Below are 26,621 nucleotides of genomic sequence, written 5' to 3'. Positions count from 1 at the left end.
TGAATATTATTATTTCAAAAAAGGAAATATTAAATGTTTTATCAGTTGAAAAACATCCAATTGTATAGAATGGGATATTAAAAAAAATAAATGCATTGATGCATCATTAGTATGAAGGTGGTGATTTGAAATTCTTTATGGCAAATATTATGCATATTCCATAATTAATGATACGTTGAATTTCTCAGACTAGCTTTTTTTTCAAACATATAAAAAAATGTTTTTGTTGTCTGTATAAAGTACTGCAAACATCATAATATAATCAAATAAAATGATATGTGCTCAATGGAATTGAATCATTGTGAACACCGAGCTACTGCTTGTGTATTCATTGTATTACTCTTGATAAATATTTTAATTATTGGTGTGTAAAAAAAAAAAAAAGTGCTTTCATCATTGCAGACCAAAAACACACAGCCCTGCAGCTGCTCCCTATGCTTGCTGTAATTTCCCAGGCCTGTGTTTTGTAATGCGCTGATGACCCAGCCCTTACCAAAATAACATTTTTTCTTTTTTTTTTCCCCAGTAGTGGTTTCAGATTAGTCACCTATCTGTCGTGTCTGCTGATGCTCAGTTATAGTCACCTGTTTCTCACACACACTCACACAGACACTGTGTCTGTCACTGTGTGCTCAAATGGGCTTTGTTGCTGCTGCCACTGCCTAGCTTTGATTGCTGTGTATGGCAACACAATAATGGTGTGGTTGATAAATATATACACACACACACAGACACGCACGCAAAGTGTTTTATCAGCAGTCTCGCACTGGTGCAGCTTAATGGCTCTGTGGTGTCATTTGATGCCTGTCTACATAGACCTTTTAATTAAAGGCAATTTTGAAGGCCAACACCACAGTACCACTTGTTTGTAAGTGTGTGTGCTGTCCCTTGTATGATGAATAGCACCCTTCTGTGCAGTGCAGTTTACCTGAAATATGTACTGGAATTGCATCAGATATAGATATCACTGAGAATCCGTCACATTAGGGAGAGCTGGATGGATAGGTCGGAGAGATGGATAGATTAATTATCTGATTGGACTGATGGGTAGATCAAGAAATAGATGGATGGATGCATTGAACGATGGATGGACAGCTTGGGATAATTCAGGAGATAGATGATGGATTTCTTGAAAACAGGGTAGATGGATGGTATGTTGATAGTTGAATGGATAGAATGAATAGGTGGATCTAAAAAGGATTGAGAGATGGGAAGAGAAATGGGTTAAGCGATTGAGAGCTGGCTGGCTGGCCCGGGAGCTGGGTGGCTGGCCTATAGAGAGAAAGATGAATAGCTCAAAAGAAGGGTGGATAGTCAGATGGTTAGGTTGAGTAGTCAGGTGGTATTTTGTGTTGAATTAGAAGAAAATTGAGCTTGTTGATCAAATTGATCTTGTTTGATTGGTTTATTGCAAACAGCTGAAACTGTGTACATTTTGCTCAAATAAATAAATAAATAAATAATAATTTGCAATGGGGACAACTGAAAATTTCTACTGTATATGTCCAAGAGATATGTTTAGAAAAGAAACTGATCACACCAACTGTATTTTACATTGCTTTAATGCTACATGATGAATGGATCAAAAGAAATGTTCCAGTATTCTTGGAATAAAATCTTTCTACCGTTACTTACATTAATAAGCAAACTACATTAACCAACAAACCTTCCCCATGAGCTCATCATTTTTGGACAGCACTGTTGTGCCGCCATCAAAAAATACCAACCTCTAATGTGTGTTTTGCTTATCATTTCATTTATAGTGTTGTTGTTGTTGTTGTTGTTGTTGTTGTTTGGCCATCCACCAGCAGCCCATGGAGTGAAACGTTTATCTCTGCTATTTTTCTATTTGTTTCTCAGCTTGTGACTAAAGGCAGTCAGACCAAGGAGATGACCCTGAGGAGGAACGCTCTGGGCCAGCTGGGTTTCCACGTGAACTTTGAGGGCATTGTGGCTGAGGTGGAGCCGTATGGCTACGCCTGGCAGGCAGGCCTGAGGCAAGGCAGCCGACTGGTGGAGATCTGCAAGGTGGCTGTGGCAACTCTCTCCCACGAGCAGATGATTGACCTCCTGCGCACCTCAGTCACAGTCCGAGTGGTCATCATCCCTCCTCATGATGACTCCACACCACGCAGGTGAACCTTTAAAAACTGATTATCAAAGTTACCTTTAGTTCATAGGTCTGTTTATCATTTAAAAGACAAAATGTTCAGCAAATAATATTCCAACTATTTCAAAAATGCTCTGCTGGCTTAGAGACCCACATTTGTACTGAATTCTATACTTCACATCGCAAATTTCATGCATGCCGTAAGTTTTGTACTCTTGGCTTGCTTTTGATATCCCCAATAGCGTACTGATCAGAACTTTCTGTTTATTGACTCTGTGTTCAGAGAACCTTCCATTTAGAACAACTGCAGACTGTCTCTCTCTGTGTCTGTGTCTCTCACACACTCTCTCTCACTCTTTCTCACTCCACTCATTCACTCTCACTTACTGTTTAGTGTATTTGACGTGCTGATGATTTAGATGGAAACAAAACTATTGTATATTAACTGATCAGAAGCAAATGACAGCAGCATGAGCCCTAGTTTCCTGCATACATTTCAGATGTTCACCATTAACAGTAAAAAATGATACTGAAAGTAAAGCAACTAGCATTAAGCAATAATTGGCTTTTTTGGCAAAATAACAAAACCTAAAGCTATTTATTTTTTCTTAGACTAAACTGAATTAAACAAAAATAAATAAATGAAAAATAATACATTTCTACTACAGTAGGGTTGGAACACTGTATAAAGCCATTCTTTCCCAGCGCAAAAACCTGACTATGTGCCTTGTGAAGAATATATATTACTAAAAATATGCTGGATTGTGTACCTGAAGACTTAAAAAACATGAATTACCACCTCACTCCAGCTTGTCATGGGCTGCACTCCTCCCACCTTCCAGCTCCAGTGTTGTAAGTAGATTATGCAACAACTGGATACAGTCATCTCATTCTTCTCATTCAAATATTGTTCACAATATTGAGAATTGTGAGCTGAATGTATCACTCCCCCCCCGGTAAAAAGCCACATATGCAAACGGATATGTCAAATCAGGTATGTGTGAAAAAGCAAATGAAAAAAATAGTGTTTTGTAGGTGTATTATGTGTATTACATTTGATTGCCATTTAATGATCCTGATCTCCTGTGATCTGATGTTTCCTGTCTTTCTGTGGTGTGCAGTAACTTACTCATGTGCTCTGTGTGTGGTTGGTGATCACTGAACTGTTGTTTGCTCTTGTTGCAAAGAGGATGTTCGGAGATCTACCACATGCCTCTGGTGGACTACAAAAACCACAAGGAGGGGATGCCTTACGAGTACAAGTTCCCCTTTCGCAACAACAACAACAGCAGCAAGTGGCCTCGGCCCACCGCTGCTCCCCAGGCTGCGGCTTCCACTTCCCAGAACCGCAATGTAAGCCAGGGGGCGACGCTCAGCAAGGCCCAGACCTCAGATTATGCAACCCGGGGTTCTATCATCCCACGCAGTGTCTCCAGCGACGGCCGCCCACTGAACCCTAAAAGGTACCATCAGAAGTGAAGTCTTCTTCTTTAGCTTCAGTTCCAGTCGTTACGGGTGTGTCTAGGGGTATATGTTATACACCTATATTACAAACTATAATTTAGACTTCCTCCAAGTTATGAAGTAGTCTATTAGCATCATATTTATCATTGCTGGACAGTGACACTGATGGCGAGGCTTTTATGATGAGGTCTAATTTCTGCTGCTGTCTGAGTGGAGTTTCTAGGAGGATGTTTACACTAAGCTAATGTTGGTGCTTCCTTTTGGACCATTTCAACACAGTAAACATGTATATTTACCTTGTGTTGCAGTTTTACTGTGACTCCAGGCTCAGAGCTGCCCATGCTCTTATCTATATTTCATTGCTAATGACTGACTGAAACCTGGTTAGACTACCACTCTGATTTACAGTCCAGGAGGCCTAGAGGGACATTTTTATATGTATTATATGTTTAGTCTTTACTTCAGTCTTTCAGTCCAGCTTCTGAAGTCCTAATCTATAGGAAAATTTGCTGGGTTGTATCTGCCTAGATACCACGGGGGTGGGGGGGTGGGAAATCCTGATTCTAAACTTTAATTCCCACCAAAACATGACTGTGACAGCATTACTAAAAACTTGCTTTGTTTAAATACAGTAAGCATAATGATTCTGTCAACTAAAAATGAACAAAAGGTGAGCCCTGGGGGCTTCCCACTGCATATTAGATTTAATACAGACCTTCCAGGTGCTTAGTAGAAGTTCACCTGCCTAGCTATTTACTGGGGGGAAACCCTGATTCAGCTTTTCATGTACAAATTAGAGGTTAAGGCATTCTAATGAAACCGAGCCTTTAAATTAGTGAACCTGTGCTTTGTAGTTATTCATGAATGCTCCTCTCCCTGTAATAAACCCGGTTACTGTGCTCTTGAGGTAAGGCTTTTAAAGCACTTCCTAGGCGGATTTTTGTAAATGGCGTCATTTTTGATTGTTGTGCTCGGGGAGAGGGGGGTTGTGGTTTTCAATTGATGACATTTTGCTCTACTCCTGTAATCTCTCTGTTGTGTACCTGTAGTTTGGCTTATATGATTCCGCTCTCTCCCAGGTACTCCCCAGGCTCTGATAACTACGCTCTAGCCTGCTCCATAGTGATGGGCCGTTCCCCCCACACCCGCAACTCCCCCAACAACCAGTCATACTCCAGTGACTCAAGCTCCAGCTCCACCCACTGGCGTCAGAAGTCCATTCCAGATGGGTAGGTCCTACAGTCAAGGCTAAAAAACGGAATTAAGAACTGTTGGTTTACACTGACAATATTTTATTATTTTTGTCTTCATAGTACCAGCAAAATGTTTTTATAGCAAGTAGAAGAATTTGGTACCTTTTACACAAGCTGCATGTACACCAATCAGCTATTACATTAGCAGCACCTGCCTAATTTTGAGTTGGTCCCCCTTGTGCCGCCACGACGGATCTGACCAATTAAGGCTTGGATTCCACAAGACCTCTAAAGGTGTCCTGTGGTATCTGGCAGATCCTTTAAATTCTGTAAGTTGCGAGGCCACAGTGTGAAGGAAGTAGCTGAATATGCAGGTGTATCGGAGTGTATGGCCATACGGGGCTACCAACAGTGGCAGAAATCCCAGTCTACAGGACATTCTTGTCATTCTTGAGCAGAAGTGAGCAAAGACCTCTTGCATGCCATTCTGCTCCATATGGTCATGGTATGCAGGTCTCTGCAGAGTGTTCTTTCTGAAAGTGGTTGTGAAGGACCTTTGTCTAGAAGCATTTCTTGCCTGGTGCTTTCATTCACAAGTTTGGTACAAATCTTGTATTTTACTCTCAAAGTACATGATTTATCAGACACACTTAACCACCCTACCATGATGGGATATTTTAGAAGTTCAAATAAAGAAAAGGCATGTGAATACAGGCAGACCTCAGTCAGTTTAGTCCTGGTGAAGCAGCAGCATTTTTATTTATTTATTTCTCTTCACAGTAGATGTTGGAATATAATTCTTTAAATTGCATCACTGAGACGAGGTACTGATGTTGGCGCATTAGCTCTCCATCACAAACACTATTCCAACTCAACCCAAAACCATTTGATGGAGCTAAATCACCCAATTTTGTCCATTTAATTTGGTTCTGTTCCAGAGCTTTACCATTAACTTTCTATCGAGGTTATACAAGCTGTATATGAACAGTTGAACACCTGTGTCAGCAGTTGGTGAACGCTGAATTAAGTTGGTAGCTGAATTCTCAGAAACACTTAAAGTTTTAAAGTGGTCTTACACTCTAAAGATCAATGTAATTACACAATTATAAAAGCTGTGTATGTACAATCAATTGCTTTTGTCAGCAGTGTTTTTTTACTATATATATATATATATATATATATATATATATATATATAGTAAAAAAAACACTGCTGACAAAAGCATTTGATTGTACATACATACATTGTACATACATACATACATATATATATTAGAATATACATTTCTGTCCTATAAGAACATGTAATGTCACTAATAGTCAAGTCAGATTTATTTGTATAGCGCTTTTTACAATTGTTTTTCACAAAGCAGCTTTAATTATCAGTAATTAGTAAAAGACTGAAAAGACCCCCAGTGAGCAAGCCAAGCAACAGTGACAGTGGCGAGGAAAAACTCCCTCGGAGCTGGAGGAGGAAACCTTGGGAGGAACCAAGGGGGAACCAACCCATCCTCCTCTGGTCTGAACTATTTATAAATTATTGATCAAAGTTACCAAACCATCTATACTGTTGAACTGCTCTGGTGTGCAACATATTCATAATCATGGTTTAGTATAACTTCATATAGTCATGGCAGTGATGGTAGAAGTAATGATGGATAATATTGATAATATTATAGGTGGCAGATAGTTAAGAGTCCAATGATGAGACTAATACAACATAAGAGTTGATGGGTTAGTTTTGACCTGATGGGACATATTTCCAGCAAAACCTCTGGAATCTAATGACAGCCAACAGAATTTAATCATTTGAGCTGGTTTATGAAAAGTGCTGTAATTTTGCACTTCCAGTCTGCAGTTTGTAAGAAATTGGAAATGTAAGAAATTGTCAAATCCCAGTATGCAATGGTACAAATGTAACAAGTTGTGGCACTCTGATATGCAATTACAGAAATGTAAGAAATTGTGAGAATTTCGATATGCAATTATACAAATATAAGAAGTTGTGAGAACTCTGATGTGCAACTACACAAATATAACGAGTTGTGAGAATCTGATATGCAATTGCACAAACATAACAAATTGTAAGAATTCCGATATTCAACTACAGAAATATAAGGATTTGTGAGAATTTTAATATGCAATTACGGAAATGTAACGTTGAGAATTTCCATATGTAATTATGGAATATGAATTTGAATTCTGAATCCATTCCAAAAGCTTAATGAATCTCTTGGATCAGGGTTGTTGAAGGTAAAGGAGAGTGAATTAAGACCATCAAGGAATCTGGAACACAACTTTATATATAGTTTCACTCTGAGACGCACTGTCAGAATCAGTCTTGATACATAGTTGTGTGTTTGATGAATGAGAGATATACTGGATATAGAAAGGCCCACAAATACATATATAAATGTCCACATATAGACCTTTACAGTTTGTTACAAGTTTCAAGTTTGTTCATATGATGTTTAGCTTTAAAATGCCACTTGATTTGTCCAGGGCTGTAATCCAGTGCTCTAGAAAGTTTATTACAGAGGGCACTTCTGAAATTTATGGTTGTGTTAATGTTGCTAATCATAAGTGTCCGCAGTAGGGCCAGTTAGCATTCCTCATGTAAGATTACTGATTGCTAGTGTGTGTGTGTGTGTGTGTGTGTGTGTGTGTGTGGGGGGGGGGGGGTTCTTCTTTTCTTTTAAACAGTACAACTATTAGCATATTACTGGTCATGTAGCATGCACTGACCACCCCATACAGATACCCAGTGTTACAGCTACTGTCATCTGAGAATTCACCCTAATACACACTAAAATACCCTAAACCCCAACCAAGAATTGGTACAAATATAGCCAACATGCTATATTTGTACTATGATTAATTCTTCCATTAAAACCTAATGCATGTACAGTTGCCTTGCTCTCTCTTAGAGTGAATAAGGTTAGCGGTGACACCGTTCATAGTTAGGGCATCAGGTGACACGTGCACACTTAATCAAATCTAAGGTTGTGTCTGCTATGTCTCCTTTTTAATCTAGTTTTGCCTTGTCACCACCTTTAGGTTTAATACCAACCGCAGCTCCCCACTGATCGCTGAGCGGCAGAATCTGAAAGACGGTGTGAGGGTCCCGCCAACTTGGGCCAGAGTGGTGGAGGGAGAAGGATCGAGCAGGAGTTCAGGTAATCAAAAACACTATTGGGTTTTCTTCCACACTGCATCTTTTTGAAATCCTTTATGGGATAAATCAATGTTGTTACAATAACAATAAATCTGCTTCCGGTCAAATAACACTAGTAAAGCTGCATTTTGGTACAATAGTACTTTTTTTTTTTTTTTTACCAATTCTGGGAAGAGTTTTTTTTAAATAAAACTTCAACTCTCTGAATCTGTGCCTAAATCTTTTTGATTGAAATGAGCAAATCTTGCACCGGATTCAGTACTACAGCAGCTCTACTACTTTTAAAAGCTAGAAAATAGAATTATTTGTTTATTTATGTATTATTTAAAAACAAATTTCTGCCACTCAACATGCGAGTGGTCACATGCTACACTTTAATACTATCAGTTTTTAAACACAGCCTTCAAAATCTGCCTCTATTTCCCTATTTAAGTAAGCTGCTACACTGCTTACCAAATTTGAGAAGTACCCAGAAGTACCGATGTCTTGTGTGTTTTTTTTTTTTTGGTTGTTTTTTGTTTTTTCAAACATGCAGATTTGATCTATATTCTGACATTCTGTTGCAAATAGCCCATAGTCTTTACTGTTTTAAGGTGAGGTTTAAAGGAACCTTGAGGTTGTTTTGGATGTTTTTTATTTTTGTGACACAAAAGTGAAAAAAACTTTTAAAACTTGTAGCTTAATATCCATGGACTGGGGACTTATTTTGGGTTTCTATTGAAACTTTTGACATATTTACATGCTATGGTTATTTAACTACTTTGTGTTTCTCTAATATGGAATATTTTCTATTTCTGCTTCTGTCCTTTATGATTTAGACCCACCCCCAACAAAAGCAAAGCCAGTCTTGACAAACCCTGATCAGCACAGTAAAGACCACAGCGCAGCTCTGTACCCCAGCAGTTCTAAGGTGTGTCTTTGGATCATTTTATACCTACATTCTCCGACCCATATTGGATGAAACATTACTCGGTTCTCACACCTCTCCTCTCTACCACACTGCAGAATGACGCTACATCCAGCAGCAACACACTCTCCAGCAACGCCTCCAGCTCCGCCCACAGTGATGAGAAGTGGTACGAAATGAGCGGTAGGCCTGCGGCTCAGACGGAGTCGGACCTCAACGGATTCACAGTCAGTTACCTGCAGGGGGCTTCCACTGATGGCGGTGTCGAAGCCTCGCCCTACGGGCCCGTGGCCAGAAGCTCGGAATGTGTTCCGGTCAGCATTACCGCCAAGCTTAAAGAGAAAGCCTCGGCTCACTGGGGCGAGGTCACATCTGCTACTGATCGAGCAGCTGCAGAGGTTCCTCCCGATACGTCAGAGTCTCCTCTTCAAACAGACATCACTGAGAACCGGGCTAAAAGCCCCCCGGCTCCAGACGCCTGCTCCCATACCCTCAGTGATGTAGCCTCTCACTCCAGGTACATTTTCATACTTGAGTCTGTGTTCTTTAATAGCCGGAAATGTGTTCAGCATGAAGGATAATGAGACGGATGAAGGTTTGTTTGTATTTAAGGTTAACTTGATTGCTGGAGGACTTCATAATGCAACAAAATAGAACCAGTGACAGAATTAGGTCTGCAACTTGGGCTTGGATTTAAAAATAAAGAAATAATAAATAATAATAAATATATACAGTAGCAAGGAACGTCTTGGGACGTTTTCACACTTCTCTTGAACACATTAGTCCGCACCCAGCACCACTTCTCTGCCTATTTGGGGGATAGGATCATTGTCCCTGGCTTGCTTTCACACAAAAGAATTCCATCCGTATTGCTTTTTCTCATTTTAGTTATATTTAAACACTCAAGCAGCAAAGAACAGCGCCATCTGGACTCGGGGCATTTCACCATGCAGCAACACCTGCAGACAATGTACCGTTAAGCCGTGCAAGCAATGAGTCAAATCAGTCACGTGACAAAATCATGCCGCCCCACACACGACACCAGGAGCGAATAGCTTCCTCGCGTGCAGCAAACCACACGAGATTCCGAAGCGAATCCCAGACCACCAGTTTCAGGAGGACCAGAAATCGGTTCTCTGGACAGCTCCCTGGCTTGAAAACAGCTTTCCCATTGACCGAATGTACCGAACTCTCAGAGCAAGTGCTCCTGGGTCCAGAAAAAACACCTGTTTGAAAACGCCCTCATAGAAAACATTTCAAATTATTTATTTCAGCGGTGATTTGGTTGTTGGCCATTTCTACAGTACTGTCTAAGATAGAAGTAAGTTAAAGGACGTTTTCTATTGAATATAAATGAACAAATTCTCTACACTAAATAGATTTTATTATATGGCATTTTCCTGCAAATTTTAGAGAATATCTTGGTAATTTGCTGGATTTAAAGCAGCATTATACGAGAATTAGTATTTTTACTACTAGGTTCCCTCTGCAGTTATAGAATTTAAAACCTTTTTGCACAACTGCCATAAAGACAAACGGCACGTTAAGATTAATATTACAGCATGATTGCGTTTATTCGCTGCGAGTACTTGGCCTGCACAATATATCGTTTGAGAATGGTCGTCGCATTGTGCGTATGTGCAGTAGTCAAATCGCAGGATGTGCAATGTCACCGCAGCAAAATGAAATCAGATGCGTCATGCTTTTTGCTGCTTATTGAAGGAAAATCTGTCTGATTCACATTTTCCAGATACACAGAGGGCATTTTTAGTATCATGATCATGTTAGATATCTGCTGAAAATTCTTATTTTTTAAATATCGCAGTGTATATATAGCAGCACAAAAAAATATTGCAGTGTTAATTTTTCCCCAATATCGTGCAGGCCTAGAGACTACTATTATAGGCTTTTACACCAAAACAAAATTATTTTTGCAGCATTACATAATTCTCATTAGAACTCTCCTGCAGCTCCACCAAAGTTACAGTTCAGTAGCTGGTGCTCCAGACCAGGGAAAACATAGTATGGCTTTAACATATTAGAAAACCTAACATTAATATATAACAATATTTTGTTTGTATATTAAATATTGAAATTTTTTCAATATGTTAAATGCAGCAGACCAACAGTAATTAAAATTAGAGAAGCGAGCAGAGGCGTGGGGATGTAGAGGATTTGTACTTGTATTCACTTAGGAAATCTGCAAAAATATCAATGTATATTTTTGGAAGCAGGCTAAACGTACACTAGAGATTTCAGTGCGATATTGTCATTAATATCATGTTTAGAGAACTTGTTTGCATTATAAATCAGCTTTTATTCTTTTTAAACCCCTTTATGCCAAGAATATTAAGATGAAAGTGACCAATACAGTAATTTAACAGTACTAACAGTAGTAAAAAGGCCTATAGCACATTACTCATTATTAGTGCCGTATTTATTGATGCTTATGTAAACAGTTATAGGCGCATAATGAGACGCAAGCGTCCATAAAAGCTGCTATTGACTGTAGGATTATGCTTGTTTTTATGAAGGGCTTGAGTGCTGACTGTCAAGTAAAATGCTGCCATTGTCTCCTTTATATCCCCCACTGTGCAACATCAGTTCCCCATGCGCACTACGGTTAGGCCGTTTCCATGCTCAACAAGCACTGGCTTGCTCTTGGCAGGATGTGCATGTTTCCTCTGTCTCTGAGAGAGGAGAGACTGCACAAATTGCCCAGGAATGTGCAGCATGAGAGAAACTCGTCTTCTGAAGCCTTCCTGAACTCCAGTGACCTGTGCATCTGTCAGCTGAAAGAGAGAGAGGGGAAAAAAAAGGCCAGTTCTGTCCGAGGGTTTAAGGGTCAATACTGATTTCACTTTAATGTTTTGCTTTTGAAGCAAGCTTTTAGGGTTGTGGTTCAGAAACTGCCGTGATTGAGCTTCAGGGCTTCACAGTATATCACTTGTCATTTCCAAATTGGCCTTTGCTATAGTGGTATGGAAAATATGTCCACTTATAAATCACAGATTTTTATTTTATTTTATTTTTTTTTACTGTGTGATCGTTTTGGTCAAGCTCAGATGATACTGGCAATTTTTTAATATTTGCGTAAAAAAAAATACATTTAAAAAGCTTAAAAATTTGGTCATGCTGCTTGCCATCAGCAGTCGGCGTCTGAGAGAGCACAACTGGCCTTGCTCTTTCAGGGTGGGTTGATGGCTTCTACTCCCCACATCACTCCCAGTGTGATGTTGGTCAGCACAGGCGTTGAATACGTGGTTTCCTCCGAGCGCACTGGCTACCTAGTGATGCTGCATCAGCGGCACTTTGTATAGAGGTGGTGATGTATCTGAGAAGACGTGCTAGCTTTCACCTTCAGTGGCATTGTTAGTTCACGTGAATGGGGATTGGGTAATTGGGCTGTCAAACTAGGTAGAAAATTGGGTAAATATTTAATGTTATATAAATATATAAAAATAATATACGGTCACTGCCAGTTCCCAACCACTAGCTGTGACTCATTCTATGCCATTATGCCACCAGCACAGGGTGAAGACTAGCATGTGCTTCCGCTGTGCTTCTATTAGAATTCATTGGGCAGCTCAGCACACTTGGTGGAGAACCCTACCTGCTGTTTGTGTTACCCAGCCGATAGATGCCTACGTTTAAATAGATGATGTACGTGTTGTACTCCGCCGGCCTCTGAGAACTCTTTACAGCTGTTTTGAGAGACTCTGCTGTGTGTGTGTGTGTGTGTGTGTGTGTGTGTGTGTGTGTGTGTCTGTGCTTTACAGAAGGAAAGAGAGTGATTGTATTGATGTTTCTTTGTGCTTAGTCACCCTCTCGCTCTCTCGCTCTCTCTTTCACTCCCTTAAAGCACTCTGAGTTCTGCACACTCGGGCAGTCCGCTGAGCTCAACCCAAGAGGAGTCTGCCCCCTCCGCCTCCTCCCCCACCCATCCCTCCCTCTCTCCCGGACCCAAGAGCTTCTACCCCCGGCAAGGAGCCACCAGCAAGTACCTCATTGGCTGGAAAAAACCCGGGAGCACAATCAACTCGGTTGATTTTGGTAACAGTCGCAAGTAAGTCTGAAAGGAGGAGCCGGACACAGTCAGAGTGAGACTGCAATTTGGAATCTCCCTCGCAGGGCAGTGGTTCTCCAAGTCATGAGAACCTAGTGCATTGCACATTTCTGTGGTTTTCTTGCACTTACACGGTCAACCCAGCTCATACTCAGCTTGCTAATCACATTAAAGGCTTGAGCAGTTTCATTTTACATGTCCATTTCCCAACTTCTCTTCTGTCTGTCAGAACTGAACAGATGTATGTACATGACCTCTGTTCTGATTGGCCGGCTTGTATTATCACTCCTTCAGAAAGCAGTCTGGACAGAAATGCTGCTTATAGCTTCAGTGTGCATGGACATGACCAGGCTGCTGTAGGTTGACTGGGTTGAAATATATGCAGATATTTTGGGTTTTGTGACCTTGCAGAAACTGTGGATTTGAAGCAGGCTGTTTTTGTAGCTGAATATCTATACATTGACTGCATGGACTGGGAAATGGACAATTTAGAAAGATGATCCATGATCTTGGCCTTTAATAAGGTGTCTTAGGGCAGCCCTGGGCATATATCCAATTGAAATTAAGACAACAAATTCTCTGCACTTCTGCATGCACAGCCGTTTATATATATATATATATATATATATATATATATATATGCTTTATTTAACATATTGGGGAGATATAAAAAGTGGATGTTAAATACAGTAGAAATCATGCTAAGGTTTGTTCTCTGTAAAGGTGCTGTGCTTATTTCCCTATAGCTTCTGTCATACAGCTTTTGCATAAAAAAATAATGTAGGACAGTCATATCACATTGTTGATTCACCTGTACATTGGTATATATTGCAATATATTGTGTTAGAGCCACAATGCAGGTGCTTTGTCAATATTGTGCAGAGTGAGATGATCCACTATAAATTGACAGTGCCGAGTCCCCAAGCTCCTCTGCCTCCACAGGTCATGAAAGCGAGAGGTTCAGTTTGAGCCAAATGGGAAATACAGGTAATATGCCTTTAAAGGGGTAGTGTTGCCACAGGGTAGCTGCTTCAGTCTGGTCACAGATCAGTCTCCAGTCTTGGAGGTGATCAGATTAAAACTAAGAACACTTGACACTTTATGAGCTGAAGTACTGGGAAGATTTTGAATGGGAGTTTTAAGAAAGCGGTCACGTTTCCCTCTAGTGGCCAGATGTGTCATTGCATTGTTTGCTAACACGCATTTTGAGCATCTCTCATATCTTAGTTATGGATTCCCCTTTTACAGTGCCAATACTGATGTGTTGTGCCAGTCTGCTTAGTTGGTCTTAAAGTGTTGAGCTTAAAATAAGACATGTTTATTTGAACATTAATCCACCCTATAGCAATAGTTGTCAATACTGATAGAGCATATCTATTGAAAATGGCACACTAACTAAATTAAAAGACACTAAGCTTACCTTAAAACAAGAAGAACAGAGAAGACTTGAAGACCCACAGAAGTGAAACCCCTAATCTCCCTTCACTGACTCTTCCGAAATTAGAAACTGCTACCTCACTCTACTTCATCTGGATCAAAATCTGGAAGATAAACCCACTAGGGTTTATTGACGTGGTCAAGCACTGCAGCAGCGCTGCAAGCACGTCACTCAGTAAGTGGCTTATGGCTTGGTTTTCCTCCTCTCTTATTCAGGCGGCATCAGAGTGATGGGCATTTGGGTGGGCAGCCCCAGCTGCGGGCCACAATGAGGGTGAACCTGTCCCCTCAGCACGCGCCCAGATCCACTATAGAGGAAGACCTGAAGAAACTTATCACTCTGGACAGCCCTCCACCTACCTGCAGCAATGTTAAGGTACTGCCTCATACACAACTGCCTCACACACAAGTGCCTCCCACAAGCTCACAGTCACTAGGGTCAACACAGTATTTTTGATTTGTCAGCCACTTTAGGTTGCACCCATTGCTGACACAGATGTGCAAATGCGCACACACACAGCTAGTCTGGTCCCTGATGAGAAGTATTGCCAATAGAATAGGCCGCTCTGGAGCATATTACCATGAACCTGTTGGCACCATGCCTAATGCCAGGCGTGGGCTGGAGGGGTATAAAGCCGCCGAGCATTGAGCTGTGGAGCAGTGGAAGAACTGTTATCTGGAATGATTTCACATGATTTCAAATGATTACACATTTTAAATGCCTCTGATTTTGTGTCCCAATACTTTTGGTCATATTGTGTATAATGCACTGTGCTCAAGTTTGGCACGATCATGTTCCAAACACTGTTCCATGCCTCTTTGCCATCTGTACAGACCCATCTGTGCTGCAGGCAGTCCATTTATAGCATATCAGAAGGAGGCAATTGTATAACCTTTACCTAGAACCCCTCATCCACACCCCCTGCACCCCCAGAGGGGGGGTGGGGGCATGCCCTGACTGGTAAAAAGCCTGTCTAGAGCAAGTTTTCATATTTGGATGTCTGCCACCTGTATAACCAGCTACTGCATCTCTTGTAAGTGTGTTAGTAGTAGAGGTGGTTGACTGCTCCGTGCAGGTCTGCGGAAGGATCTGAAAAATATGCACAAATGTTAGAGTTCATTTCCCTGACAAAATTAGCCGCATGCATCATTTATTAGCACTGCATCATTTATCTAGAACTTGGTTACGCATCCCCTTGCCTTAATCACAGCACCAGGCTTGTTTTCAAAGGATTAAGGATGTAAGTAGACTGCCTGAGTGTATGTGAAGAATTCTGCCCTTTTGCTCTCTCTGTGTCTTGTTCTCGCGCGCTCTCTCTGTCTCGTTCTCGCGCTCTCTCTGTCTCGTTCTCGCGCTCTCTCTGCGTCTCTCTGCATCTCGTTCTCGCGCTCTCTCTCTATCTGCGTCTCATTCTCACGCTCTCTCTGTCTCATTCTCACGCTCTCTCTACGTCTCTCTGCATCTCGTTCTCGCGCTCTCTCTGCGTCTCTCTGCATCTCGTTCTCGCGCTCTCTCTCTATCTGTGTCTCGTCTCGCGCGCTCTCTCTCTATCTGTGTCTCACATTTTCTGTCTCATTCTCACGCTCTCTCTCTGACCCGCGCTCTCTGCCTTGCTTTCTGTGACTCGCTCTCTCTGTCTCATTCTCGCTCTCGCTGTCTGTGTCCCTCTCTCTCTGTCTCTCCCTGTTCAAAAATGAGCAGTACCTGTTGGACCTGAACAGGACGTGTTCCACAGTTGGATGTACACGTCCAAATCTGTATGTGCTCGGTTCAGCAGACATTATGGAGTCTGTTACATTATGAAGAGTGGACTGAAATTGGCAGGATCTCAAGACTGGTGTAATTCTTACCTGACAGGGTTGCCACTGTTATTAGGGCAATGAGTTGTGTAACCTAGAATTACAAAATAATTCTGGTGAGCATAATTACATTGTTTATCATTTATTACACTGTATTGATGGAAGTACTGGGACACAAGCTCGAGTTCCACTTCTGTTGAGGTGACTTGTCTCTACTGTATAGGGAAGGCTTTTTTATCTAGATTTTGGAGCATTGCTATGAGGATTTGATTGCATTCAGCAACAAGAGCATTAGTAATGTTAAATGTTGAATGATCACCACCCCACCTCATTCCCCAATCCCATAAGTGAACCCCATAAGAAAAAACAGTTCCACTGCTCCACAGTTCAATGCCAGGAGGGCTTTACACCCCTTTAGCCCACCTCTGGCATTAGACATGGTGCCAATACGTTCATGTTTATCTGCTCCAGAGAGTCCTATTCTATTGGCAGTACTTCTCTACAGTGACTAGACAAACTGTGTGTGCAGTTCTTGTAGTTCTGCATATCTGTGTCAACAATCAGTGCAACTTAAAGTAGCTAAATGCATTCATTAGAAGGGGTGTCCACAAACATTTGACATATAGTCGTATAGACCTTGCATAGTTGCTGTGGTTTTGTATACAGTGTGAGTGTCTGGTTTTGTATATAAGACACATTCGATTATATCAACATAAATTCATATCTTCTCGCCCACACCAGCTATTTTCTGACCTGCTCCGGTATCTTTCCCCAGCCTTCATTCTCAGCATCCACCCCATATCCCCGATCTCTGCAGCGCACCTTTTCTGACGAGAGCATCTTCAGTGTCCAGAGGGAGCCCCTGTCCGGCACGCAGAGTGACAGCTTGTTCGGCCGCTCCACCATGCCACGCTCGCCCACCACACGCGGCGCTCCCCTGCGGCAAAACTCCTACACTCAGGGAGCCAAGTCTCTGGGTGAGCTACTAGATGAAGGCTATTGATTTTGGTAGCTCAACTTACTGGGATAAGCCGCTTTTCTCTATTTGGGGGGGAAACAAATGATGTTTATGAAAATCATCATAGTCACACATCCTCCAGCAAGTGAAAATGGTTTCTACTGTCCAACGAAAGATTTCGGAGCATTGCTGTAAGGATTTGATTGTATTCATATTTGATTGTAAATTTCTCTACAGTGCATCGTATCATATCAGTCCACTCTGAAGGCCTTTGTTTACGTTTCAAAGACTTGATTTATATGAAGAAATATAAAACTATTGGGAAAACTTTCCTTTTGCTACCACACTTGCTAAAGCTCACCATTTTCTGCTCCGGATATTTTGGTGCGGCTGCCAGTCTTGTGTTGTCAGTTCATTGCTCAGCCCTGTTGGCTTGCGTCTGGCAGTATTCATATTTCGACAGAAATTCAGGGAAGATATGTGCATAGCGCAAAACCATATCAGATTTGGAAGTGGTGGCTATTTTCGAAAACAGCATTCATTTTTTCCAAAGAGAAAAGCTGCCTGGAAAAGGACTTCCCGATATAGGCATGATGCCGACTACAGAATGACTAAACGGCTTCAGAAGTCTCCAGTGTTTCTTCATTGTAGTGTGAAAGACTCACATATATATGTGTTTGTTTGCTGTATGGATTGTTTTCAATAAGAAACCTACACACTGGATTTGTATGGGTCGAGGTTTTGTAAGCACAGTGTCGGACTGTGGGATTTAGTGCAGTACACTGGAATGATGGAAATGATTATGTGGGTTAGAGGCAGCTCTGTCAGCTTCTGGGAATTTTTTTCACATGAACGTTATAATCCTGGCTGGCTGTGTAAAAGTACTCAGTGTTTTTGTAAATTAGTGGAATCATATTTCCTCCTGCTGCTAAAATGTGGTGTGGTGGCTGTTGTTAGCCTGACGACTTAACTACAGACACCTCTTTAAATGTACTCGTTTAAATCTACTAGTGTCAGAACTAGCTTGATGTGGGGGGTGTGAGGGGGTGCCCCCCAAATTCATATAAAGAAAATGATATACAAATTAACTAAAAAACTACCCCTTCCCAATCAAAGACCAGCATAGATCAGCATAGATTGCCTTGGAGTAGCATGTCTTTTCACTGACAGTCCCACCCATAAATATTTATTACAGTTTAAACTCTGGCATTTACATTTGTTCTCCTTCACAATTTGAGCTCTCAAGCACTTTAGGTAATTCCAGCTGTGATAAATATCATGGCTGGGCAGTGGAAGCACACCTAGCACTGGGGCTCGCATCCTAATTCAAGAGCCACATTTAATCTTGCTCTTAAGTTCATTAAGTTCATTAGTTCATTAACATCAACACTGGATTTGGGATTATTGAAGTCTACCACATTTCTACTGTAGTATGTGGGTGGTTGTAGAAGCTGTTGATTACACACACTAATGCCAGTTTTCTTACTCTTTCTCTCTCTCCCCAGGAGACCTTACCTCCACAGATGGCAGTGTTTTCGAGCCGGAGCCTCGCAGACCACCCCTGCAGGAGCCCCCCCTCATCCCCCTTCCAGACGCCAGTACAGACAGTGGACTTGACTGGTCTGACCTGGTGGATGCAGCCAAGGCCTTTGAAGGTAATCATCTAATGTCCATCTTTGCCCATTTTGGAGAACCCGGTAAAATGTGGGGGTAAAATGTACCATGTGATGATTTTTCTTATGTAGTTGTTCAACATGCTTTTAGTCATTTCAGCAGAATCTTCTGTGGAATTTGACAGTAACCGGGCATTTTCCACGTTTACTCTGAAGACATCTGAAGACCTAAAAGAAATCAAAGATCAAACAAATCAGACGTGATTAAAGCACGCATTCCAGGTTTAAATTGAGGGTATTTGCTTATATTTCTGCTTCGCCGTGTTGAAATACACACACTCCTCATTTCAAGTTCTTCATTGTGAACGGACTGGTAGGCCAAGGAAGACCTCCACAGCTGGTGCCAGAAGAGTCCTCAGTAATTTTTAGAAAATTGTCAATTGTCACATCAGATGCCGGTAATAATATATAAATTATTATATCCTATTGTAATACATATATTTATAAAAAAAAAAAAAAGGGAGAAATTTGCATTGAAGGAAAAGTGTGCAGAGAAGTGGTCTTTCCCGGGGTGGCAGTTGCAGAGGCTGTGGATTCTAAAGATCTGTCGCAGCAACTGAAGTTTGTTTATTTATTTATTTATCCTATTGTGTCTGTAGTTCAGAGGGCTACGTTCTTGGCAGCCAAAGATGCCAGTTCCAGGTCCGAGGCGCTCGCCCCCAGCTCCCAGAAAGCCGAGCTGCAGACTGCCCCTCAGCAGCACGTCTCACCCAGGTACATGCCTGTCCTCACCTCACATTTTCTTCTCTGCTGTGGTATTCTGGGCATCAGAGATCATGCACACCATACTGCACATTGCAAAATGTGTGTTTCGTGGGACAGCAACTGTTCATTTCCTCAGCATGCTAAGCACTAACATTAATGCGCTAGGTTAAATACGCACAAAGCTTTACAGACAGTATAAGAATTGTGTGTCTGTCAGTATGTTAGAGTGAAGGCCAGTATTTCATGTGATTATTTATATATCTGCATTGGCATCGGCAGATTTGTATGTGGTAAATATTGAATGTCTGCCTTTGCACAAGAATGCATGTATCACTAGTTTGATTGTAGTTGAATATTTTCCTTGTTTTGGGCTGCTGTTCAGTGAGAGCCCTGCCTGCCTGATTGGGAAGGTGTCTGAGCTGGAGTCTATGGTGAAACAACTCCAAGAGAACCTGCAAAAGGTGAGGGAATGAAATATCCAGACTATTGCATGCATTGGTCTAGACCAGAGCAGACCAGTGCATCCTACAATGACTTAAAAAAAAAATAAAATAAAAAAATAAATAAATATATATATATATATATATATATATATATATATATATATATATATAATGTAGCTCTGTGTTTTTCTTTGATAACTCAAAAGAATATAAGGTATAAGATATTTGATTCCACAATATAAGTTCTAGTTTCATTTCTTGTCTTTTTTCAAACGCTCTCTTTTTCAGGAGAAGGACGCGAAAGCCTCCTTGCAGGCCCAGGTTCAGAGCCTGAGGGCAGACAATCAGCGACTGCAGGAGGAATCTCATAATGCTTCAGCCAAACTTAAGAAGTTCACAGAGTGGGTTTTTAACACCATTGACATGAACTGACTCTTCACCCACAACGAAGTACAATTCAAAAGGTGCAAACTCAGTCTCGGAGTAGCGAACCACAACGTTTAGAAGACTCACGAGTCATGATGAGAGACCTGCATGTGCTCCCTGCCTCCTCAAATCTGCTGGGGTATCCATGCATGCCTCTGTGTTCTGATTGCCCACCCGAGGAGGGGTTCCTTTCTTAATCTCAAGTTGTTGCGTTCCTTCTCTCTTTTTCAGGTCCTAGTACTCCTAATAGTCCTATCACAAAATTTTCATTGGATAGCCTTGATGCCAGGTGATATTACTTAGCCTCTCAAAGGTGACCCAGGATGCCAATATCATAAGAAAATCATGAAGTCGAGCTGGTGTCCATCACCACAGCAAAGGTTTGTGAGGATTCCTGTTGGGTCTAGTGCAGTTGGAGATGAATGTCATGGCAGTTGTTGGCTCTTAATGATTGTGTTGAGCTGTTCTTTTTCTAGGGAAGATTGAGTGACAACGCATTCCTAGAGGAATTTGGTGCACAATTGTAATTTTATTTAAGATTGTTTTCTTTTCTTTTCTTTTTTTTAATGTCCCTTAGCATCTTAAACATTTTTGCTATCCACCAAGAAGCTTCTGGCAGTTTTCTTGGATATTTGACCACTGCTTGGGCCTGGACCCCAATTTTAGGCATAATCCACAAATGGGAGGCAATCATTTTGGGACATTAGGCCATTCTAAAAGCCTAATGTTAGCCTGTTTTATCCATTCCACAACTACCTTTAATGTGTTTTTGGATACCCGTGTCAAAAATCAGTCATCTAGTTAGTCCTCCTTCATTATTTCATCCACTTTGTGCAATGTACCAGTTCCAAAACAGCCCCAGAGCATGATGCTACCACCACCATGCTTTGCAGTGACTAGTTTTTTTTTTGTTTTTGTTTTTGTTTTTTTTGGGTGGGGGGGGGGGGATCCTTCTCGGATCTGTACTAAGCAAGTTGCTGCAACTTGGACTGTGTGTTGGTTAATCTATTGAGTGCTATCAAACAAACTAAGCTGTAGTCTAACTAAATAATTGTGACCCTGTGTAGATTTTACATTTCCCTTAAAATTACACCCCTTTCCCCCAAATTGTGCCCCAGTAAAAGAACAGTTCAAAGAAATTATTGAAAGCCCAACATTACCATGACGTTATTCATGTCCATAATGTGTATGAAAACATCTGACTGCAGCTATACATGTTGTATGCCAAAGGTTAGGCACCCTCGGTTAAAAGACTTGTTTGGAGGGACAGTATGTGCCATCAGCTGCTGTTTTTAAAAATTTTGATGAATCAGAAAAATAGAAATTGTGCCAATTTTATATTTGTTTCCTGTAGATGATTTGTTCACCTGTTATCAGTGAGGCACTCAAAAAGACATGTAATTTAACCTCGGGTGCTCAAGCTTTTGGATACTACTGTATACATTGAGGAGTTTTGTTTACACTTAAAGTTAACTGAGAGTTGTTTGGGACTTGATGCCAAACTCATGCCAGTAAAAGGCATCATAGACCACCACTTCCTGTCCCTTTTGCCATATTGTGGGACTTGAGACTTGAGACTAGGAGTCCAGCAGGGCACTATGGACGTGCATTCATGTGACTTCTTGGATTTCTGCTAGAGGAAATATGATTGAAAAGACAGAATGGTTGAGTTCAGGGACGAGTCCTCCTTTCTCTCTCTGCAAAGAATCAACTACAGTCCCTCAAATGTTCTCCAGACTCGCCGAACCTCATTCCGTTCTGATTCTGGCGATGTAAAGTGTGACTGAGGAGTAGTTCCAAGTTTAACACCTTCAAGTTTACGTGTTTCTGTGTGTTTGTGTTGAACGTCAGCAACGTGGAGATACCTGTGCTCAGTGAGACTTGATGGTGCTTCAGAGTCTGCTGCCTGTGGGAGTTGAGCACTGGGATGTAAGGTTTGCGAGAGGACCTTCTGTACATGATTTTAGAGTATTTGATGTAAAGAAAGAATATTACTGGAAGATGACACAAAAAAAATAATCCTTTGGTGCCAAAAGGTGAATATTTATATCAAGCTGTGTATAACTTCAAAGAGAAAACAGGCTATCCCTTGTACATTTCCCGCACAAAAAGAAAAACTATTTTAAAAAAAAGATTTATTTATTAGTTACAGTCATTTTAAATATATTAAAAAAAAAGTGAGGTCTACAGACAAGGGAGGTGCAGCAGAGCTCATTGTGTGCGATCACTCGTAGCGACGATGTGGAAGGTTTTATTTAGTTTGATGTGTGGATGTGCACAGGACTGCCATCTGTTGAAATGGACTGTACGCGACTGTTCATTCCTAACTGGCGTTTTGTAATGCTTACATCTGTTCATTCATTTGTATTGTAACCAAGCTGCAACTCTCCAAGATGCCAACAGGATGGTTTGACTTTTAATTTTTTTTTGTTGTTGTTGTTTCTCGCGGAGTTTAACCTGTTTACGTACTTGTTGAGGCGGTTTCTGCTTCATCAAGACGATCGTTTGGTTTAGAATTGACTTCTGACAGAGTTGCTCTCCTTAGAGAGCTTATTTTCCATTGTCTGGAACCTTCCATTTTCTCTACAGACATGACTAGTTCCTCTTTCCTGTTGGGAACTTCTTCCTTGACGTGCTGTAGCATGTTGTAATATCCCTCGACATCTGACGTGTAAAGACATTTATTCCATTAAACAAAAATATTTTGTGCAGTTTCAAGTGTGCACTTTTTGGAGGTGTGTGTGTGTGTGTGTGTGTGTGTGTGTGAGAGAGAGAGTACCCGGAATCATACCCAGGCTCAAAGCAGGATCTGGAATCTGTGCAGGGTACAACGACATCAAGGCATTCTGGAGCGAAATGGGCTGCTTGGTCGTCACTGGACCTTCCAACGGGACCCAATGAACCTTCATTGGACACGGGACGATTATCCCAAGCGTACCTCATAGTCCACCAAGGCTTGGTTTCAGAAGAAGTCCTGGAAGATTCTTGAGCCCCACAAAAAATCTTTGCTGGGATTTGAAGGTGGTTGCAGCACAAGAAAAACACAGTGGTTACTGAAATAACTTGAAACTGACAAACATAATAAATAAAATAAAATGTGCTAAAAATACAACTAATGAAAATCAGACTTGTATTTGAATTGTGGCTCAACAGAATCATTAAAAAAAGCTTAAAACTTGCCTGGACAAAAATGGTGGTACATAGGGACATGTTAAACTAGGATGTGTCCTGAAATTAGGGTGCAAAGTAGTCATTATGCTGTTTGGGATCATGATGTGACACACACACACGCACACCACAAGTTTAAGGTCTTTGGGACTGTAGCTAACCTCCCTGGATGTGGCTGTAAGAGGAGAATTGATTCATCTTTTTTTCTGAGCCAATATGAACTTTGACATGAGCAACCAAATGTTGCACATTACTGTACTCGGGATTCTCAAAAAATTCTATTGATTTTATGGTGAATAAGAACTTCATCAAAATTGTTTGGGTGAGAACAGTGACGGTGGACCCAAACGTCAAATCATTGTAATTTAATCTGCCCTTAAGGTTCTTGGTTTGCTTAAAAAAAACAACATTTAAATAAATGCAACATGCAAGAAATGGGGGGGGGGGGGTGACTGAGTTTGGACATTGGTGGCTTTTAGATGTTGTTGGTCCGCTGACCTGCTAACAATCACTGGAGAAGAGCTTGTGCTTCTAAATTTGAACAATTAGATTGTGTTCATTAAGTACCCTTTGAGAATGCCTGAGCTAAAGGTTGTAAGACAAATAGTGGTATGAGAGGGACGCACCAGAAGCCACCAGAAAGTTGTTGGTTCAAACCACAGAATTGACTGGGTGCAGTAGGTGCCATTGGGCACAGCATTTAACCAACCACTGGCCCAGGCAGATCTGCTCTGTTGATGTATGAGTGGGCAGCTTTTAGTGTTTCAAGGCTATGAGGCTCTTCACATAGTCACCAAGTTCACCATATATTTGATTTTGGTTTCTTTAAACATATTAGAATACAGTGGAATGCAAACTCCTGGGCACCCCTGGTTAAATGTTCTGCTACAGTGAAATGAAGTGAGTAGAAGACAAACTGATCTACAGAAGGCACATTTTATTATGATAATAACTGTTGCCCACAAGGCTGAAGAAGGTTAGAAGAAGTTTTCCTTAGGTTGTTGATGTCTAGAGAGCCAAGAAAACTTTGAAAGAACTCAATGTTGCTGCAAAAGACTTTCAGGATGAGTTGGCATACTCTTGAGTGGCAGTGCACTGTTCTACTCTGCAGCAACATCTGCAAAAATATGACCTTCAAGGAAGAGTCATCAGAGCAGAACCTTTTCTGGATCTTCACCACAAAACACAGCATCAGAGGCTTTCAAAGGAACATCTAAGCAGGCTTGATGCATTTTGGTTCAGCAGAATGGGTGAGAATCCCCTAAACAAGAACTGAAGGACTCTTAGCTGGCTATAAACTAGTGTTTACAAGCGCTGATACTTGCTAAAGTGGGTGTTATTAAGTACTGACCGATGACCGATCGTAGAAAACATGGACGCAGTGGTTCCAATCCCTTCTGTTCTATAGAAATACAGCCAAAACTGTCCACCATGTTGTCCACTTTGCAACAGAGCCAGACAGACTCGCCTACTCATTTGGCTGACACGCCCTCTTCTCCCAAACCAAGCGTATCTCAGACCGCCTTCACTGAGCGTACAACGCTTAAGCAGAGTGGATTTTCCCCTAGATACTCAGTTTCTCTGGTAAGTGTAAGGTTTCAACAGTAAAAGTGCAGTTAGTGTAAGTTCCACTACAACTTAGCTACTCCATGTAATGAATGGAAAGGATGCAATGCAGGTCCTGCAGATGGTCTTTTGCAGCCAAAGCTGTCAATCACTTAATTCCTAAGTGTAACCCGCCTCCTTACGATAAAGCAGTTTTAACTGATTTCTGGAGGATGAAAAAAATGGGCCAGTATTCGCACAGGGGAAAACTAGCAGGTGATTGGGTTATTTTGTCATTGAAACATTTAGGGATGGGCGGAGCTAAACCTGTGATTTTGCTGTCTGTATTTTACAGTCAATGGTACTGACCAGGGTGCTTAGACCTTTGCTTTGGGTGCTTTTCCCGTTATTCTGAAACAGTACAAATATAAATAAATTCAATACCGAAAAGTGTGATCTTCAACTTTAGCTTTTAGAAATCCGTTCATTTTTACTGGCTTAGCTGAGAAAAGAAATGTGACCTTCTGCGTGCCACTGTATGGCTTTCCCATCACAGGATCAGCCTCAGACAAGCCATCAAATAGAAAGCCAGCTTTTTTCCCCCACTCTGCCATTCCAGACTTGTCTCCCTAGCGCTTTCTCTCTTGAGAATTATCTCGCTGTTCTCCTGTCACCCACGTTCCTCTCAGGAGAGATAGCACTGCACAGCCTCCCACTGCAACTCTGCCACATTCCATCTAAGATCAAACCCATTGAACGTGGAGAAGAGTGCGTTGTGATATTCAGGTTTTATGATGCCACATGATTAGTGCACAGTTTTCTTGGTGTTTCTTAGATAGAATTCAGCTTCAGCTACTTTACACCCGTTGCTGACACAGACGTTCTACCGTTCACCTGCATCTTATATAATCCCAATAGAAAGGCACTGCCAATAGACTGGGGCCTTGTGGAGGAGCCTTACATAAAGCTTCTAAGTTCAACTATGCCCGAAGCCAAACGAAGGCCTCCAGTTTTCTTTGCGGTGATTGAGCTCCATCCAATACTATACTTTTGGGATGAGTTGCGGTCCAGAACTAATCGATCAACATCAGTACCTGACTTCAGTAATGCTCTTGTGCCTGAATGCACATAATTCATCACAGCAATGTTCCAACGTCCGGTCTAAAGCCCTCTCAGGAAAGTCAGAGGCCAACACTGCAGCAACGGGGGGCATATCCCTTATTGATACCCTTGATTCCAGAGGAAACGTTGGATCAGTAGGTGTCTTTGGATATGTCTCTCTCTCTCTCTCTCTCTCTCTCTCCACACAACCAAGCACCACCAATTACAATAGAAAGAATTATAACATGATCAAATTTGATTATTAGGCTATTTAACCACAACCTTGCATGATTTACCTTATTTAAGGTTAGCTGGCCTTTTTTTTGCAGGCTAGCACCTTGAACATGTAGTGAAAATGGCCTAGTCTGACTTTAATGCCATTAAAAGTTAATAAGTTTGAATAATGAGCAGATTTCTATTATTCAGGCTAAGGATATACCTCGTTATAGTG

General features: G+C 41.3%; 1 protein-coding gene across 3 annotated transcripts in view; it reads left to right on the top strand.

Moving 5' to 3' along the window:
- The window catches only part of LOC140564354 (signal-induced proliferation-associated 1-like protein 1), a 69,518-nt gene extending 48,209 nt beyond the window's left edge, over positions 1–21,309 (top strand). For 2 of the 3 annotated variants that reach the window (XM_072689733.1, XM_072689734.1), the window contains exons 9-21: positions 1,861–2,135; positions 3,298–3,573; positions 4,654–4,803; positions 7,824–7,942; positions 8,760–8,851; positions 8,947–9,365; positions 12,711–12,914; positions 14,568–14,727; positions 16,927–17,128; positions 18,615–18,764; positions 19,382–19,496; positions 19,870–19,948; positions 20,219–21,309. In XM_072689733.1, coding sequence (XP_072545834.1) covers positions 1,861–2,135; positions 3,298–3,573; positions 4,654–4,803; positions 7,824–7,942; positions 8,760–8,851; positions 8,947–9,365; positions 12,711–12,914; positions 14,568–14,727; positions 16,927–17,128; positions 18,615–18,764; positions 19,382–19,496; positions 19,870–19,948; positions 20,219–20,362 — 2,385 coding nt within the window. In that variant the 3' untranslated portion in view covers positions 20,363–21,309. The remainder of the gene's footprint in view (positions 1–1,860; positions 2,136–3,297; positions 3,574–4,653; positions 4,804–7,823; positions 7,943–8,759; positions 8,852–8,946; positions 9,366–12,710; positions 12,915–14,567; positions 14,728–16,926; positions 17,129–18,614; positions 18,765–19,381; positions 19,497–19,869; positions 19,949–20,218) is intronic. The other variant, XM_072689735.1, reaches the window with a different exon arrangement.
- The last annotated feature ends 5,312 nt before the right edge of the window (positions 21,310–26,621 follow it).

This window comes from Salminus brasiliensis, chromosome 10 (genome assembly GCF_030463535.1).
Source record: "Salminus brasiliensis chromosome 10, fSalBra1.hap2, whole genome shotgun sequence".
In the NCBI taxonomy this organism is placed as follows: Eukaryota; Metazoa; Chordata; class Actinopteri; order Characiformes; family Bryconidae; genus Salminus; species Salminus brasiliensis.
The sequence above is the reverse complement of the archived record's forward strand: the minus strand, read 5'-3'. Positions and strand labels throughout refer to the sequence as shown.